This window comes from Zalophus californianus, chromosome 12, assembly GCF_009762305.2.
Source record: "Zalophus californianus isolate mZalCal1 chromosome 12, mZalCal1.pri.v2, whole genome shotgun sequence".
Lineage (NCBI taxonomy): Eukaryota > Metazoa > Chordata > Mammalia > Carnivora > Otariidae > Zalophus > Zalophus californianus.
Window position 1 is genome coordinate 77,802,312 of NC_045606.1, and position 20,516 is coordinate 77,822,827.

The following is a 20,516-nucleotide window of genomic DNA, read 5'->3' on the forward strand; positions in this document are numbered from 1 at the left end:
AACAAACAACAACAAAACATAGTTTTTACAGTGAATAATCCTGTCTCTAACTCATATAAAGTTGTACGTGTATTATTTAAAGTATATATTTTATACTTTCTGTATCATTTATATACCATTGCTAGCATAGCATATAGGCTAAAATTCCCATTATTAAATCCTGTAGCTACAATTTGTTTCAATTTACAAGGTCAATTGTTAGTTTTGGCTGCCCTCTTGTGTTCACAAGCAAAACTACAAGCTGGTATAGACAAAAGGCTTTTTGGTCACATTCTGATGCTGTTGTTGCAATATTTTTATTGAGTCTTTGTAGCAGTCGACCATTGGTTGACTTATGTCAACCGCATGGTCTCATGTAGTGACTTTGTAACTTCAGGTATCTCCTAGAAGCAAAGCTTGGATTCTCTGAGCATATCAATCTTTAGCTTTAGAGACCTTTCTCCCTCTCTTTTGTAAGTTTATCTGGCCTATGAATAGAGTATATTTATTGCTTTGCTCCATTAGCACAATATCATAAAATTTTATAATTTTCATCCTCATAATTAGTTCAGATTATCACATTATGAATGCATTTCAGAAAGTATCAGAATACACTTTCTGATGCGACTAAATTTTTGGCATGATTCCCAGCATGGGCTTGAATTTATTATAAGAAGTCCCTGAACTATTTTCAGAGTATTTTTTCAGATCAGACAAAACAAATCTAATTTCCTAAAATTAATCGCTTAATCTATTAATCTATTAATGCCAAAGTGGGATTTTTGTCAGCAGGTCCAAAAAATACAGAAATGATAGTTTTAGTTGTTCTCCTATGGTTTTCTCTGATAGGGAATTTTAAGTTATTTCAAGGATTTTGAAACAACAAAATGTCTGATAATAGACCCTATTTTATAATTTTAAATTCTCCTCATCCTGAGCCGAAGATACTTGTCAGGTACCAAACAAGAGAAATAAAAACATCATGAGCTTGAAGATATCCTTTGTTTATTTATAAAAATGAATTTGTGTACCAGATGTATTCAAGACAGTGTCCTAAACAATATAGAAATAAAAAACTGTGGCTCTTATGTTTATAACCTACTACGGGACTCAGGACCCGTTCAGGAAAAAGTAATATAAGAGAACATGCAATTAATGCAATAGTAGTGTTAAAGCAAAACAGACAGTTGAAAATGACACAGCTCACTTCAGCAGACATCAGAGCACGCATAACAGGAGGGATCATTTGACCTAGACCTTTCCTGAATGGGACAATGGGATGCAGATGAAGGAAGGAGGGAAGGAAGAAGTGTTTCAGATATACGAAATGTCATAAGCAAAAACTCCACAGTGGAGAAGTTTAACTTTTTACCTTCTGTTGAAATAAAACACAACACATTTTCATAGAATATGTTTTACTTGTTAAAATCCTAGAGGCTGATAGCTCTATCAATAACTGTACTTTTTTTTTTTTTTTTTTTTTGGTTTCTGAAGTTTGTAGTTCAGAACCAGAAAATGTTCAAGCTGACCCGGAGAATTATACCAGCCTTCTTGTTACGTGGGAGAGACCTCGAGTAGTTTATGATACCATGATTGAGAAATTTGCAGTTTTGTACCAGCAGTTAGAGGGAGAAGACCAAACCAAGCATGAATTTTTGACAGATGGCTATCAAGACTTGGTAACTATAAGATCAGTTGTTTCATGTATTGATAACATTATAGTTTAATTTTCATGGAAAGAACTTACAAGACTTTGTTTCATGTATTGACAGCACTAGAGTTTAATTTTCAAGGTAAAAACTTACAAATGATTACGTATTGTTGCCCTAAACTTTGTGTGAAACTCTCCAGTGGGGAGGAGGGGAAGCAGAAACTATACTAACTTAGATCAAAGCTTATAGGGAATTACCTTAGGTTCTTATTTGTTTTCGATTACAGGAAGATCACAGCTTTGCAAACAACATTATAGAGTATGACGCTTAGAGAAGACTTAGGACCTAGAGTTCATCTGGTGCAGCCTCTCTTTCCAAATCAAGGGACTCAAAGAACAGTTAAATACTTTGACCGTGATCTCACAGTTGTGGAAATAATTGAATCTGGAATCTCAGTGCTCTGATACTGTCATATATCATTGCCCCCACCATACTCTACCAGCACAAGAAAATAGAGTAGGGGACTCTTCGCATCAAATTTCCAAGTAACAGATGTGAAGTCAATTGAGTCAGAACTTTTGGAATCCAAGGCAGATAATCTTTAGGAAAAGATCCACACCCTCTTCCTCCTCACCCATGCACACAAATTAAAGAAAATAAAGTATGGTATGGAACAGTTGAATCACGATATTGTGCACCTGAAACTAATATAATATTGTATATTAACTAACTGGAATTAAAATGAAAACTTTCTTTAAAAGTACAGATTCCTTCTGTGACCTGAGCATCTCAATATTAAACTTTGCCTTGCTAGGGAAGGATTGGCCATATGGGGTCTAGTTGAGAAAACCCTACCTGGTTATGGCTCTAGGAGAGCCCACTGCAGGTCAAAAGCACTACTGAACTGTGCATTCACACAGCTGGAGTCCCACCAGGCCCAGGAACCTGCGTTTAAACAAAAACTGTCCTTGTTACCATGGCGGTGGATATCATATGGACAAAACTGATAAAATACATAACGAAATAAGTCAGTCAGAGAAAGATATGTATCATATGACCTCACTGATATGAGGAATTCTTAATCTCAGTAAACAAACTGAGGGTTGCTGGAGTGGGGGGAGGTGGGAGGGATGGGGTGGCTGGGTGATAGACATTGGGGAGGGTATGTGCTATGGTGAGAGCTGTGAATTGTGTGAGACTGTTGAATCACAGATCTGTACCTCTGGAACAAATAATACAATATATGTTAAAAAAAAAAAAGAAGAAGAAGATAGCAGGAGGGGAAGAATGAAGGGGGGGAAATTGGAGGGGGAGATAAACCATGAGAGACTACGGACTCTGAGAAACAAACTGAGGGTTCGAGGGGGGAGGGGGGTGGGGGGATGGGTTAGCCTGCTGATGGGTATTAAAGAGGGCATGCTCTGCATGGAGCACTGGGTGTTACACGCAAACAATGAATCATGGAACACTACATCAAAAACTAATGATGTAATGTATGGTGATTAACATAACAATAAAAAATTTAAAAAATACATAACTTTTTAATGCAGGTGTCTAGAACAGAGACATTATGAACTATGTATGACGTGCAATTTTTGAGAATATGCCAGTTTTTCATTTCATAATGATGTTAAGATAATAATTCTATTACTGTCTTGCTTATATATTGTTATGATAAAGAGATAAATTGGTTCTTCATTATATTTTTCACATTTTGCTCTTTGCAAATGCTACATGTTTATTTGTCTAAAATATTAATTTGTAGTTTTGGATACTCATTTAAGAATCTGATGAATTCTAGTTAAAAATGAAACTTTCTAAAACTAAAATTGATTTTTCAAAAAACCAAAAAAGCCTAATTCACAAATCTCACAAGTTCAACTTAACAACATGGCATACAGTTTTTCTTAGATTAATAAAATATATTTTCCGTTGGCAAATAAGAAAATGTTTTCTAAAGACAGAGGTCTATTATGTTAGCGCTCTGATGAGAATAATACATTAATATAATTACTGACATCTTCCTTTTAGGGTGCTATTCTCAATAATTTACTACCCAATATGAGTTATGTGCTTCAGATAGTAGCCATCTGCACTAATGGCTTATATGGAAAATACAGTGACCAGCTTGTTGTTGACATGCCTTCTGATGACCCGGGTAAGTCCCTTGATATGCCTTTATATCCACATAAATGAGGCTAGTTTAGTTACTGGGTACAATGGTGCTTTATCTCTGACTTTATATTGTTATGGCCAAAAGGCAAAATGATTTTTTTTTTTTTTTTGGGTCTGGATCATCAGCTAATTTTGTGAAGCATGGAAACCATTTTCATTCAACAGATCTGGTGCAAGATAATACGTAAATTTATTCTAAATGTTGACGTTTTCTATTTGTGAAGTAGGAACAGCAAAATCTGTTGTTTTGTCTGTAATGGTCATCAGATGAAAATAGCTATGTAAATATTAAGACTTCTTTTTGATAATGAAAAGTTGGTTTCATTTGTGTTTATTTCCTTTTTCAGCCCCCAAAGCGTTTTGTAGTAAGTATATACGTGATCCTAGGATCATGTGAAGTACTTTGAAATATCTATACAACACATCTAACAGTTTATCTTAGGTCTTTTCTTTTTTCTCTTTTTTTATGATATGTATATCTTAGGTATTTTCATCCACTTTTTATAATTCTGTGTGAAGGGGGTAGAGTGCTTTCCTCTTAGTTGATTTGCCAGTACTATTTCGCAAAGCAAAACAAAGATGTTGTTTTTAATTCTATTTTATTTGCATGCATCTTCTCTAAGTATTATAGGAAAATCTTTTGATCTAAAACCTTATGCAATAATTAAATGAAGTACAGACCATCATAATTTGACAATATATAAATGTATATAATTAGTTTTCCTTTTGTTAGCATAGCAGTTTTAAGACAATAGAATGGAATTATATATGTACGTATTCATATGTATATGTGTATATTTATATACACAGATATCATGCATATGCATATTCATAAATACATGCAAACATGCACACATAAATGTAAATATTCTTTGGTCATCCCCACCATACCATGAGTCTACTCACTGGTAATTTTGTAAATTTTTCATGGATGGTAATAAATTATAGCATATTCCAGTTGGACATATTGAAGAAAAACTGGTATATTGATTAGCCTTTGTGGTCTATATGATATAGCAAGGACTTTAATTCATTATGAGCCTGTTCATTAATGACCTCAACAGAGTTGTCCTCACTAGTTAAATGTTTAAGTTAAAGTATGTATGTCAGAGCATTAGATGATAGATTATGTATCCTTCTAAACCACAGGCTACAAAACTTCCCAAAATATTTCCCGGATTAAAATGTGGATGGCTAATGAATATTACTACTACCATGATGGCAATATCACTATTTAATATTTCTTATGATCTGCCTCATGGCCTGGGTATAATGTACTGTTTTTATATAGCATTGATTTTCAAAATTAGGTTATTTTTAAATGGAATATGAGCTCTAAATCTTATTGAAAGGTGAGTATCAAAATCAACTGACCAGTTATCAGTTACGCCATATCATGCTCCTCCCGTCATCCCTCACCAGAGTTCCCCATATGGATCCACCTAGAAAATGACATCTTTAACAGAGCAACATTGACTATCATGGCCAATATCAGATGTGAATTGATGAAATATGGTATATAAAAATCTCCTCTAATGCTATTATGCATTTTAGGATAAGAATTGTGTTAAATACATTCATTTAATTTACTACCTTGGTTTAATTATACCACTCTCATTTCTGTACATAAAACAATCTCCCAGGAGTTTACAAAAAATAATTACTTCTAGCTATTTGTGGTGTGTCTTTCTTACTCTATCCACTATGTCAGAATTTTAAACTTTAGGAATTTTTCTTAGATGCTTATTGCATAAAGAAAAACAGATCAAATGTTTATTTTCTATAGAAGTGATTTCTGAGTGATCCTGATAGACTGCGTCTGTATTGGCCCAAAGTACAACATTCTTGTATCATTTGTAGCATTTTCACATTTGTACAAAATAACAAGTATTGTAATTTGATTTCCATTTATTCAAAGGCTGAGGACACTGTTGAACTAATGAGATGTGAATTTGGGCATACCATTTAATCTCCAAGGATATCTCAGTCCCATAAAGCATTTTGTACAGTGATCATGTTTTAGTGAAACCTGGTATTTGATTTGATGTTTCACTATGATATTCCTCTTAAAAGCTAAGGTTAAAAACTTAGATAGATTATTCCTTAATTATTTCTACCAAAAAGTCCTCCATCAAAAGCCAACTTACCCAATGTGTGGGATCTTCCTATTTTTCATAAAGCAATTATTTGTTCTTTTAGAACTCATTTTTTCTGATCTAAAACGTGGCAATGGCATTTCAATTCATATATTTTCAACTTGTTATTAAAACTACCTTATCTTAAATATTGTTTCTGTGGTGAATAAATCACAGTAAAAGTCTTGACCAAAGTACTATCTTGTGGTTTAGTGTGATGGTGCCTACAAGATTTGTTAATTTTATGATTTATGTGGCTAATGGAGATGTAAGTGGCCTTTGAGTTTGCTGCTTATTTCATGGTGTTTATTAGCACCATTTCATCCTGTTGATCATGTTGTTCATTACCTTAGTAACATTGTAATGTACCCTATTGAATCATTTTATTATTATTTTGGATAAGCTGTTTTCTAAATACTGTGTTGTTTTTTGCTTTTGTTATAAAGAAATGAGGGAGGTCATTTACAGTTGCCCTCATTCCTTCGATGGTATATTTCAAATATTTTAATCAATATCCACGAAAGACAACTGAAGCTTCCAAATTGTGCATTTAACTTTGGCTAATTTGATTGTTGTTTGTGCGTTTTAATTACACTCTTGTGTACCACAGTGTCACCATAAAACTAGTGTCCATGAAACATTACTCCAGATTGCTATTTTCAAATACATGCATAAATTCGTATTAAGAAACAATTTGAATTTGTCCAGGAAAAGCTTATTAAAGTTAAACTAAAATGTATATTCTTTCCAAATGCTTTGTAGAAAATTATATTTATGAATAAACAATTCATAAATATATTTATTTCATTGTAAATAATTGTGTCTTTTCTATTCTGGAATGTAGAGTTAATTATTATACAATTATAGAGGATATTATTTAAGTACGTGTTGTAGGGCCTTGATAGTTGTGTATGTTAAATTTAAATGCATGGTGAATTAGATCAACACATCTTTCTTTAGTTGTGTGCTTTTCAGTTGTGTAACAGTTGTGTTTGTTAAATCACTATACATCCATCCTTGTTCTGCCTGTACCATCCTGTGCTACAGGTGTTATTATATAATAATATTTGAAATCACAGTTTGAAGAGATTGCAGTCTACATTGCTTTGCCCTTTTGCGCTGTGAAACTTGGCTTCCTTCAGACAATTAAATAAGCCTTGCTTGCCAACCTATGTCGGTGTTGCTTTTTTGTGTTATGGAATATTGTGTGACTAACATGCTCTTTTAGAAAATTTAGCATTACATGTGCCCCCAGACAAAACCAGAATGAACCAATAGCTTTTGTTCAGTTATCACACATACGTGAATTTTAAGTGTTCACTCAAAAAAAAAAAAATTAACAGTCTTTACTGTTGGACATTTTATAGCATTCCTGCCGTCTAGTTTGAGGAAGTGAATGAGAAGACTGTAAACCAGTATAATTTTGAACTACTTAATATATCAGTATTGCCTAAGTCAGGTCAGTGGCTACTAAAATACCAGTTATTTGTGAGGAACCAGCGGTCCAGAGGGTACCCAGTATGAGACCTTGTGCCCATCACCAGAACTACACCTTGGGTGCTGTGAACTCTCAGTCTTAGAAATATGGCCTCAGAATCTCCAGGAAGATAGAAAATATTTTCTAAAATTATTTTATTTCAAATTTGTTCTGAAGAGGCCCAGCAGGAGATTCCCAGATTATATGGGGGAAGAAGTATTCCAGGGCAACCCCAGAATTTTGGTCAATTTGAATAATAAAATTGGAAACCAAAAATGAAGATCCTTCAAAGTGGGTTAATACTTACAATATGAAGGCATCCACACTTGGGGTATTCACCCGTGAGAGGGCCAGGAAGCTAAGAAGGACCAAAGGACCGCCTGGACCCATACATTCTGCCCCAAGGGCCCAAAGGAGACGTCTCACTTCCTATAGCAGTGAATAGCAAAGCCAGTTTCAGTAGAACTCACTGATACTCTTTGGGGGAAATGACTGGGTAAAGTCATGTATTCTAACTTATTAGGAACCCAAATCCATATAGTTAATTTATGCTGTGGTAAAAGGATAAAAATAAATCCCCTGCAATGATACACTCAGAGAATGTTGAAAGAAATGGAAGTCAGTCCTCAATGTGATAATTACACATACCCTACCCCAGCCTTGACAATCAATAAGAAAATGCATTTGCCCATTAAAAGTATGAAGTTAGTAAAGTTAGATCATATTTTTGTTTGCTTGCTTGTTTTTAATTTTAAAACATTTCCTTAAGCATGTTGAAGAGAATGGATTATCACTGAGACTTTTTTCCCCATGGCCTCTTAACAGAGAAAAATCGACAGTATCATATATGTATCACTAACAAATATTTGTTATGACTTGCCCTTATTAACATTAAAATATTTTAAAAGTACATGAAAAGGTGTGACTCCATTTAAAAGCATTTTGGTAAAATTATGCATTGTCTCACATGCTGAATTTGAAGGCTTTCCGGTGCATGAACTTCTCCAATTATAGTTTATAGAAAATCATATTGAAGGTTCTTATTTGTCTTTTACAGTTTAGCTGCATCCATCCCATCTTTAAACTCACCTGTATTGATTTCCTTGGAGGTTATAGAGACACAAATATTCCAAACTATTGAAATCACTTTAATTTGAAAACGTGAAGAATTAACAGCATGAGAAACAAAAAATAGAAAACGGAGAATATTAATGATCCGAATAAAGGTTTCCAAACTCTTTCATGGTGGGTTTTAACAAGAAAAAAAAATAATTGAGTGTTAAAATTTAACTCAGGGCTAAATTAACATTGTTCAGGATAAGTAACTTTGAGATAGCTCAATAGTCAAGAGTATTAATTTTATCTAAATTCTCTTGAGAGGATGACTCACTTCTCAATTTTTCTTGAATTCTCCTCTAAACGGAATCCATGCACAGGACTCATTTTATGGTCTTACATTTCTTAATGCCTAGAAATTTTCTGATAAAAATAAACTCAAGAAACTCTGTGGGTTTGGTTTTTTTTTTTTTACTTTTCTATATGTATATTTTATTTTATTATTTATATTTTATTATGTTCAATTAGCCAACATATAATACATCATTAGTGTTTTTTAATTTTTTATTATGTAAATCACCATACATTACATCATTAGTTTTTGATGTAGTGTTCCATGATTCATTGTTTGTGCATAACACCCAGTGCTCCATGCAGAACGTGCCCTCTTTAATACCCATCACCGGGCTAACCCATCCTCCCACCCCCCTCCCCTCTAGAACCCTCAGTATGTTTCTCAGAGTCCATACATCATTAGTTTTTGATGTAGTGTTCAACCATTCATTAGCTGCGTATAACACCCAGTGCTCATCACGACACGTGGCCTCCTTAATGCCCATCACCCAGTTACCGCATTCCCCACCCCATCCCTTCCATAACCTTCAGTTTGGTTCCCAGAGTCTAGAGTCTCTCACGGTCTGTCTCCCTCTCTGATTTCTTCCCATTCCGTTTTCCCTCCCTTCTACTGCGATCCTCTGCTCTATTCCTTATGTTCCACATATGAGTGGAACCATAAAATAATTGTCTTTCTCTGCTTGACTTATTTCACTTAGCATAATCCCCCCCATTTCCATCTATGTCAATGCAAATGGTGGGTATTCATCCTTTCTGATGGCTGAGTAATACTCCATTGTATATATGGACCACATCTTCTTTATCCACTCATCTGTTGAAGGACATCTCGGCTCCTCCCACAGTTTGGCTATTGTGGAAAAAAAAAGTCTGTGTTATAAAACAGGCCCGGATTTGATAAACATTTCATGTTAATTCACTTTTGCCTTTGAAAACTTTAAAGAATATGCATCTCCCTTGAGGATACCTAGAGGTATAAAGTATAGAACAAAAGCAATATTGGGAGAGTGAAGAGCATGAATTTTGGAGAAGGAGTGAAATTCTATAGAATAATGAGAATAAGAGAAGCATTATTGTAATAATGCTCAGCTGAAGCTGAGCCCAATGCAGCTCTGATGAAGCATGAAGGATGGTGCTTCTCCGGTCAGCCCCTCAGTAATTTGGCATCATGTCTAGATTCCTTGTTGGAGAGAGAGAACCAGCTCCTAATCTTTCCTCACATTTACTGACAGGTTTTGTTCTAGGATTGAGATATCCATGTACTGGAAATATACTGATTCTGGTTGTTGGGAACAGCAGACTTGAATCATCCCGGCCAGTGCATTCTTTGTGTAGACAGCACCAATGAGTTTCCCTGGGGTGAAGGACCTGGAATCCACTCTGGTCAGTCCTTCCTGTCCATTTGGTGCAACACCCTGTGTACATATAAGTGTGAGCCCAAATTCACAGTATAGAAGGAATCATTTGACCCTCAGCCAGAATAGGAACTGAAGGAGGAAACAGCTGAATAAGAAAATAAATCCTGTCCATTCTCCCCCTAATCCCTGGCATGTCCCTAACTGTCAACCCTGCTAAGGATGAAGGTCTACACTGATGAAAAATTATTTCGGTTTTTTAAACTCAGTAATATCAGCCTGTCTGCCTCTCCCTTCTTAGCTTCAATCCCACATAGAGGGGAGGGGGAAGGAGAAGGGAGTTGGAGTAGAGGATAGAGATGAAGGTTTCGAATGCAGTTTCATATAGGTATGTGTAGTGGTTTGTTATGTAGTGTTCAGTAGTGTTGGAACTTAAAATCTGAAATTTTTATTTTTGGAGATTCTGTATTTTCAAAGCTAACAAATCTTCCCCCCGCCCCCACCTCTCCATCCAAAGGTAAACCCACAGGGTTAAAATAGTTGAATAAACATTTTAATAATTTTGTTTCTAATTTTGTAGAACTTGACCTCTTCCCTGAATTAATTGGAACTGAAGAAATAGTCAAGGTATTTTAACTATTTTTATATTAAAATGTTTTAAAATTAAAAAGTACTTTTTCAATTATTGGTTAGGTTTCAGATGTTGCTTCAAAGTTCGTGTTGCATTATTCATTGTAGGGTTAGTTGCTGAGCTTTGTAGATAGTCACATACTTGATATGCATGATTCTTTCATGGAAGAATTGGAAGACACTTTGATAGAATAGTAAAAATAACAAAAAGGTGGTGATGATAAAAAAATGAACTTTAAAGGTAATTATAGCTATAAACTATATAATTCAGAATTTTTTCAGTGTTCAGGTTTTCTAAAAGACTAATATTTAACCAATTCTTAATATTTCTACAGTTTTTTTATAAACACCTTACCTAATGGTTGACAGATTGATAATAAATATGAGCCAAAACATAAGCTGTATATATTCGTTTGCCCATTCAATCTAAATAATTGTGTTTGGATTATTCATATTATAAGTGTCTGTTGCTAGCATAATGTCCTGTAAGTAAATAGGTATTTAAGAATATTTATAATTTTTAACATTGTCCTAATTTTTAAAATAGAGAAAAAATGATGGATGCACCTTCTATTTCATCCTAACCCCAAATGTACTATTCTTCGTAACTGAGTATATGTTAAATGCAGGTGCTATTCTTAATGTCGTATGAGTGTATGTATATGTACACGTGTGCATGAGGTCACAGAGTGTGATAACTAATGCTACCATCTGGCAATAAATAACAGTTAAGTTGTATTTTCACATGTATAGGTATCTCAATAATTTATATATCTTATGGCACTTCTCTCTTGCAAAGGATTATTTTACCAAAGTGGGCAACCTACAAGAGATCACGAAATTCAGCTAAGGATACCTTTGTGTGTGTATGTGTGCATGCACATGGATAGGTATATACCTGCCAGCTTCTCATGATATCTTCAACATGGCAGAGAGCAGAGCAGAAGAAGAAGCAAGTTCTCTCATGACTCTTCCTATAAAGGCATTAATCCCATTCATGAAGGCTCTACCCTTAAGACCTCATCTAATCTCAGTTACTTCCCAAAGAGCCAATTCCTAACATCATCACTTTGAAGGGTAGGATTTCAACATATAAATCGGGGAGAGGGCATAAATACTTAGTCCATAACACTGTTCACTACCGTTGATTCATGCAGGAATGAATGATGGAGGTTGGCAAATTCCTGGAATGTATCTGTAATGGTTTTTAAAACTGAATTTGGAAGTGAATAGTTTGGGGGATGTTTCTTAGATTGTCTTCAAATAAAAATGCGTTAATTTGAAGGATAAAGTATCTCCAGCATGATCAAGGCCTTACAGTAAAATTTTCTAAATGGAAGCTGTGAAGAATAACAGGTGTGACACAATTGAAAACCATAGTGGAAGAGAGATTCACAATAACTTCATAAGAAAATATAGGAAGGAGTATACATTAAAATATTTGTGGTTTCAGGTATGTATGAAGTAATCATAGAGCATGAATGATCTGTTCTTCTTGAAATGTTGACATGAGGTCACATGACTTCATAGAGATCAACAAGATTTGGTTAGGTAGGATTAATGAATGGTGCATTATTTGCATCATGTTCTTTTTTTTAAAGATTTATTTATTTGTTTGAGAGAGAGAGTGCTTAGTGGGGGAGAGGGGCAGAAGGAGAGGGAGAGAGAGTCTTAAGCAGACCCCACACTGAGCACAGAGCCCGGCGTGGAGCTCGATCCCATGATCCTGAGATTACAACCTGAGCCAAAACCAAGAGTTGGACGCTTGCCACCCAGGCGCCCCCATCTTCATCAGATTCTGAGAGGTATCTGAACATGGTTTAAGATTCGGATTTTTTTTCTCCTGATATTGGTTACGTTCTTACTAATTTGTACTCTGTCAGTTTTCTTCTTTTAAGGTACATGACTTTAAAAGATCTAATAAGGGACACCTGGGTGGCTGAGTCATTAGGCATCTGCCTTTGGCTCTGGTCATGATCCCAGGGTCCTGGGATCAAGCCTGGCATTGAGCCCCACATTGGGCTCCCTGCTCAGCGGGAAGCCTGCTTCTCCCTCTCCCTGCTTGTGTTCTCTCCCTCTCTGTCAAATAAATAAATAAAATCTTTTTAAAAAATAAATAGGGCGCCTGGGTGGCTCAGTTGGTTAAGCAACTGCCTTTGGCTCAGGTCATGATCCTGGAGTCCTGGGATCGAGTCCCGCATCGGGCTCCCTGCTCAGCAGGGAGTCTGCTTCTCCCTCTGACCCTTCCCCCTCTCATGTGCTCTCTCTCTCTCTCAAATAAATAAATAAATAAATAAAATTTTAAAAAAATAAATAAAAGATCTAATAAATGACAATGCTAGCAAACTGGCAAAATCATATCCCATGTGGACTAAAAATACCATGTCTTGGTAAACTTTTGGCAGTTTAGTTTTCTAAGCATATGATTAGACATAAAATGCACAATTAAAAAAGAAAAAAAATCCCAGAAAACATGGATCTTTTTTTTTTAAAAAAGATTTTATTTCTTTATTTGACAGAGAGAGACACAGCGAGAGAGGGAACACAAGCAGGGGGAGTGGGAGAGGGAGAAGCAGGCTTCCTGCCGAGCAGGTAGCCTGATGTGGGGCTCAATCCCAGGACCCCGAGATCGTGACCTGAGTCGAAGGCAGACGCTTAATGGCTGAGCCACCCAGGCGCCCAGAAAATAGGGATCTTGATTGACCTCTAGCTAGAACACTCCTGGGCCATTACGGTGACAAGCGTTCCTGGAAGACTGGGTCACCTGAATGGTGTTTCTAAGGAAAATACAAAATTAAATAACTAGTGCTAGAAGCATAGTTTGACAATTTGTCTTTTTTTTAAGATTTTTTTTTATTTATTTGACAGAGAGAGACACAGCAAGAGAGGGAACACAAGCAGGGGGAGTGGGAGAAGGTGAAGCAGGCTTCCCACAGAGCAGGGAGCCCGATGCGGGGCTTGATTCCAGGACCCTGGGACCGAAGGCAGACTCGCAACGACTGAGCCACCCAGGCACCCCTTGACAATTTGTCTTTAACAAAATGTCTGCCTATGGGGGCACCTAGTTGGCTCAGTGGGTTAGGCGTCTGACTCTTGGTTTTAGCTCAGGTCATGATCTCAGGGTCCTGAGATCAAGCTCCCCATCAGGCTCTGCGCTCAGCATGGAGTCTGCTTGTCCCTCTCCCTCTGCTCCTCCCCTCCACTCTCTCTCTCAAATAAATAAATAAAATATTTTAAAAATAATAGTATGTGTTAATTCATTGAATTTAAATAAAATAAAATTTTAAAAATTTTAAAAAAATTAAAAAATGTCTGTGTATGTCTTGAATGGAAGATCTTTGGGTTTTTTTTTTAAGATTTTACTTATTTATTTGACAGAGAGAGAACACGCGTTCAGTTGCCAGATGAACTGAACAAAGAAACACAAAACTAAAATAAGTACCATGTTAAGTAACACTATCAATAATAAATTATAATGCCCCTTTCTTTCAAAGTTGTGGTATCTATTAATTTAATTATTTCCACAGCATTAAAATAAAGGCAGCCAAAGATAGGGTGTTTTCATTAAGTTTAATTAGTGTCCCCAGAAGGTGGATGATAAAGGTTATAGGACAGAGGCATGGCTTCTAAGGGATGGTGCTTTATGAGGAAAAGTTCCCACAAGTGAAGATTAACAGTATAATGCAGTATAAGATATTATTAAGAACTCGTTTTTTTCTTATCTCCTTATGTTCCATTAAATCTTGTTTGCTTTTCAAAGGAGGAAGAAGAGGGAAAAGACATTGGAGAAGACACTGTTGTGAATCCCGGTAGAGACAGTGCCACAAACCAAATAAGAAGAAAGGAACCCCAGATTCCTACTACAACAAACTACAATCACGTAGGGACTAAATACAATGAGGCCAAGACTAACCGATCCCCAACAAAAGGAAGTGAATTCTCTGGGAAGGGTGATGTTCCCAACACAATTTTAGATTCCACTTCCCAACCAGTCACTGAATTAGACCCCGAAAAAGATGCTGCTTTGATTTCACAGACTGTGACTAAAATGCCACCTCACACTCTGGAGGGCACTGCAGCCTCTTGGAATGAGAGCTCTAAAACTATTCTCAGATTTCCACAAATGAACTTGACTGGGACTGTGGAATCTTTAAATACAGTTTCTGTAACAGAATCTCAAGAGGTATCTACTGATATCAGTGAGGATGAGAATTTATTGACAAGTTTCAAGCTCGATACCGGAGCTGACGAGTCTTCAGGTTCCAGTTCGACAACTTCTTCGACGCTGTTCATCTCTGAGAACATATCCCGTGGGTATGTGTTTTCTTCAGAAAACCCAGAGGCAATCACATATGATCTTCTTCTACCAGAATCTACAAGAAATGCTTCCGAAGAGTCAGCCTCGTCGGGTTCTGAAGAATCTCTGACGGATCCTTCCATCGACGGAAACGTGTGGTTTGCTAGCACTTCAGATGCGGTAACACAGCCCGATGCTGGGTCAGGCAGAGAGAGCTTTCTCCAGACTAATTACACCGAGATACAGATCGATGAATCTGAGAAGGCAGCTGAGTCTTCAGTGCCAGGCCCACTGGTGTCACAGGGTCCCCCGGTCACGGACCTGGAAATGCCGCCTTATTCTACCTTTGCCTACTTCCCGACTGAGGTGACACCTCATGCGTTTACTCCATCCTCCGGACAACAGGACTCAGTCCCCACCGTCAACATGGTACACTTGCAGACAACTCAACCGGTGTACAATGGTGAGACACCTCTTCAACCTTCCTACAGTAGTGACGTCTTTCCTGTAGTCACCCCTTTGTTGCTTGACAATCAGATCCTCAACACTACCCCTGCTGCTTCAAGTAGTGATTCGGCCTTGCATGCTACGCCTGTATTTCCCAGTGTCGATGTGTCATTTGAATCCATCCTGTCTTCCTATGATGGTGCACCTTTGCTTCCATTTTCCTCTGCTTCCTTCAGTAGTGAATTGTTTCACCATCTGTATACAGTTTCTCAGATCCTTCCACAAGCTACTTCAGCTGTTGAGAGTGATAAGCTGTCCCTGCATGCTTCTCTGCCAGTGGCTGGGGGTGATTTGCTCTTAGAGGCCAGCCTTGCTCAATATTCTGATGTGACGTCACATCAGCCCACCACTCATGCTGCTTCAGAGACATTGGAATTTGGTGGTAGTGAATCTCGTGTCCTTTATAAAACGCTTATGTTTTCTCAAGTTGAACCACCCAGCAGTGATGTCATGATGCATGCACGTTCTTCAGGGCCTGAACCTTCCTATGCCTTATCTAGTAATGAGGGCTCCCAGCACTTCTTCACTGTTCCCTACAGTTCTGCAATCCCCGTGCATGGTTCTGTGGGTGTAGCTCATCCGGCTCCCTTGTTTAGCAGCCCTAGCCACATTTCAGTGCCTCCGTCTTCGGTAATAACCCCAATCGCATCACGGCTGCCGCTGCCTCCTGGCCTCTCTGGGGATGGGGAGTGGTCTGGAGCCTCCTCTGATGGTGAATTTCTTTTACCTGACACAGATGGTCTGACAGCCCTTAACAATTCTTCACCTGTTTCTGTAGCTGAATTTACATATACAACATCTGTGTTTGGTGATGAGAATAAGCCGCTTTCTAAAAGTGACATGATATATGGAAATGAGACTGAACTGCAAATTTCTTCTTTCAGTGAAATGGTTTACCGTTTGGAAAGCACAGTCCTGCCCGACCTGTACGATACTGTAAATAAGTTGAACACATCTTTACCAGAATCCCCCGTTTCCTTTTCTAGCACAAAGGGCATGTTGCCAGGGTCTCTCGATCCTCCTGCCACTAAGGTTTTTGATCATGAGATTAGTCAAGCTCCAGAGAATACCTTTTCAGTTCAGCCTGCACACGCCGTATCTCAAGCGTTTGGCGACACTTCGCTTAGACCTGTGCTTAGTGCGAGCTCAGAGCCAGCCTCCTCTGACCCTGCTTCTAGTGAAATGTTAGCTCCTTCAACTCAGCTCTTCTTTTATGAGCCCTCAGCTTCTTTTAATACTGAAGTATCGCTGCAGCCCTCCTTTCAGGCTTCTGATGTTGACACATTGCTTAAAACTGCTCTTCCACCTGTGCCTAGCGAGCCAGTATTGGTTGAAACCCGCAAGGGTGATCCCCTTAGTTCTACAGGATTGCATCTCCTGGCCTCAAACTCTGCTTCAAGGGAAAACACGCTGCTCACTACATCTGTACCAGTTGTCGATGTATCGCCTGCTTCTAACGCGCACGCTGCTTCACTTCAAGGTTTAACCATTTCTTACACAAGTGAGAAATACTTTGAACCAGTTTTGCTTAAAAGCAAAAGTTCCCAGCAAGTGGTACCTTCACTGCGCAGTAATGACGAGTTGTTCCCAACTGCCAGTTTGGAGATTAACCAGGCCTTTCCCCCAAAAGGAAGGCATGCGTTTGCCACTCCTCTTTTATCTATTGATGTGCCACCAAATACACTTATAAATCAGCTCATGTATTCCGATGAAGTTTTCACCTCCACTCAGGGGTCTCTCACTGATGACGTATTTGCTGGTATCCCAGCTGTTGTTTCTGATACACCCGTAACCGCCGATCAGTTTGTTCCTTTAGGAAATGTGTATGTTTCCGTTACAGCAGTTTCTCCTGACAAAGATGTTTCTGTCCCCACAACCAAATTGCTGTTTCCTTCTAGAACAACTTCTGAGCTGATTCAGAGTGCCAGATCTGATGCTGATTTAGTGGGTGGTGGTGACGATGGTGATATTGATGATGATGATGATGATGATGATGATGATGACAGAGATAGAGATGGCTTATCCATAAATAAGTGCATGTCATGCTCCTCCTATAGAGAATTGCAGGAAAAGATAATGAATGATTCAGACACCCAAGAGAACAATCTTGTGGATCAGAATAACCCAACCTCATATTCACTCTCTGAAAATTCTGAAGAAAATAACGTCACAGGTGTCGTATCAGCCGGTCAGACCAATATGGACAGAAGTCCTGATAAATCACCACCAGCAAATGTGCCACCCCAAAAGCCCAGTGGTGGAAAACAGCACAATGACGTTCAGACTGCTGATGCCCTGCTTCCTTTCACTCCAGAATCTGGAGCATGGGCACCTGTTGCAAGTGATGAAGAGAGCGGATCAGGGCAGGCTCTCTCAGATATCCCGAATGATAACAAGACTTCCACAGATTTCAGTTTTCCAGACGTTAATGAAAGAGATGTTGATGGGGTCCTGGAAGCAGTTGACTCAGAAATAACTCCTGGATCCCCACAGTCCTCAACACCAACTGTCACTAGCAGGCACTCAGAAGTATTCAACATTTCAGAGGCAGGTTAGTTACGGATCCAAGAGATAGACCGAGGTGTGGTGGTTTTCTTCCTCAAAAAAATAGAAAAATCATGGAAGGAGAAATTTGGTGAAGTGGCACATCATTTTGTTTTTAATCAAGACACTCAACAAATCCATTTACAGTTTTTAAAGTATGATTTTAGTCATTATTTCAAGTGAATATTCAACACATTTTGGTTAGTGGATAGATAAAACGTTTCTTATTTATTGCCAATTTTTCATATTCTACAAGATGCCAGTTACATGTGGGAGCAATTATGTGTGCGTAACGCATTTTTAGTATACTGCTTTTTAAATGATAGATTGGAGTGTGTTGTTTTAGGCAGTTTTAATTTTTATATTCACTTATGTTCTAAAATAAGTTGTAATCTAATTTCACTGAATTATAAAATGGATTATTAAAACTCTGATACGTAATATGTTATAAACACCTCTCTGACCCACCCCACGGAAAAGATATGATAATTTGCACATCCACATCAGCCTGGGGAGCTTTACAAAAAGTTCTATTGCTGAGTTTTGAGAGTTAATGGTAAGATTTGTTTTGTTTTGTTTTAAAGAAGCTTTTAATTTTCTTAAGTTGTCTTTGTTTGATTACCTTAATGTTGCCTAAAGAGGGCAGTGTGAACTAACAAGACACATTCTATTTTGTACTTGCGGTTATACACCTTTCTAAGAAGTTAGATAGTGGTCATTAATATGCAGAGTATGTATAGGTATTGTATGACAAGATGTAAAACACTAGAACATTTTCTGTAGGCATGCATTTCATTTGTTAATGTATTTTATGCAAATTAGTTTATTGGCCAGATGTTTCTTCAAGTAGATTACTTGCAACATATATAATACAGATGTTTGCTTTAAATGCCAATGGGGAGAAAAGGGAAATTCAGTACCATTAGGCATATGAAATACTGGATAATTTCATTGACTTGATCATAAGAATCTTATAATTTGCTTTTATTAAATTTTAAGGCTTTTTTTTAAATTAACAATGATAATATTTAAATGTTAACGTAGTAAGTCAAAAGGTAGGTTAAGGTAACAGCTTGCAATCTTATTGCATAAAAGCAGATATTTATAAGCCAGATCATAGATACCAGTCTCATCAGGATATTTTTTTCTCTTTGTTATTTCCATCCTTTGAATTAGTTGTATATTTTTCCTTCAGTCAGTGCAGCAGCAATTAAAAGTTTGTACATTTTGATAGAGAAGTTTTTCTACATTCTGACTTGATACCTATTTAACATTTGCATTCCAGTTTAAACACACTCTGATATGTGAGAATGAATAATGAATCCACAGGTCACTATATTCATTAGTGTTGCCATATATATGAATTGTTATCTGGCTTCAATTAAATTTCAGGGTTTTGAAATTTTTATTAGATTTATTTTAAAGACATATCAAGAATTCATCCCTTTTTTTCCTTTCTTAATAGGTAGTGACATCATCAGCATGTTCTTGCTAGATTATGCTCTTATGGGGAAACTATATATGTATTGCAAAATGCCAAACCTAGAATTATGAATTAAAACTCAGCAATTTCTTATCATTGCACTAATTTGATTAATTATTAAGAGTATGTTCTCCCACTCAGAGGAGAAAACAGTAGGAATATAACTTCCAATATCATCAGGTAACATAATTATTGGAGTAACTAAGATCAAATAAGATTAGGGAAGAATTCTTGCCTGCTTTTAAAACTGTATCTGCAAAAAATCATATGCACTCTGTCTTACAAAGTAATTGAATATGGCTCTTTATCAAATGCATATAGACTAATTCTGAAACTTATTTTATTATGTACTTCTAGAATGTAGAATAATTTATAAGACATGTTCCCTAAAACAAAATAGATAAGGCAAAATTAGTATCTGCAATTTATGAATGCATAAACTGAGACCTAGAGATACTAAATTACTTGATTCAGGTCAGGTAGGGAGTCAACACAAAACTGAGGCTGGAATCATGTGTTATTGGTGTCTGTCTCTTAGAGACTGTGCTTTCATTATTGAGGACAATAAAATATACATAATGCTTAATTTGTAATACCAAAAGTATACTGTTTTATTCTAAAAATGTATTTTCAAGTATTAATCTTAACTTTGTCTACTGATCATCTATTGGTAGATTCTTGTCTTATTTAGGTAGCTCATATACACTACTGGACCATATTGAAATAGATATTTTAGTGTCAACTAATGTTTATAAAGATCAATACAACTAGTTGTTCCCCATTACAGTATGTAAAGCAACCAGTTAATTGTCTGTACTTCCTTTTTTTATAAATATATTTTTTTGAATTTGGGGGGGATATTTTATTCATTTATT

At 36.8% G+C, this 20,516-nt stretch overlaps 1 protein-coding gene across 5 annotated transcripts in view; it reads left to right on the plus strand.

The window, feature by feature from the left end:
* Nucleotides 1-20,516, plus strand: part of PTPRZ1 (protein tyrosine phosphatase receptor type Z1) — a 166,074-nt gene that overhangs the window by 104,794 nt on the left and 40,764 nt on the right. For 3 of the 5 annotated variants that reach the window (XM_027574173.1, XM_027574172.1, XM_027574174.1), the window contains exons 9-12: nt 1,474-1,658; nt 3,663-3,789; nt 10,761-10,807; nt 14,571-18,165. In XM_027574173.1, the coding sequence (XP_027429974.1) occupies nt 1,474-1,658; nt 3,663-3,789; nt 10,761-10,807; nt 14,571-18,165 (3,954 nt within the window). The remainder of the gene's footprint in view (nt 1-1,473; nt 1,659-3,662; nt 3,790-10,760; nt 10,808-14,570; nt 18,166-20,516) is intronic. The other 2 variants (XM_027574176.2, XM_027574175.2) reach the window with 1 other exon arrangement.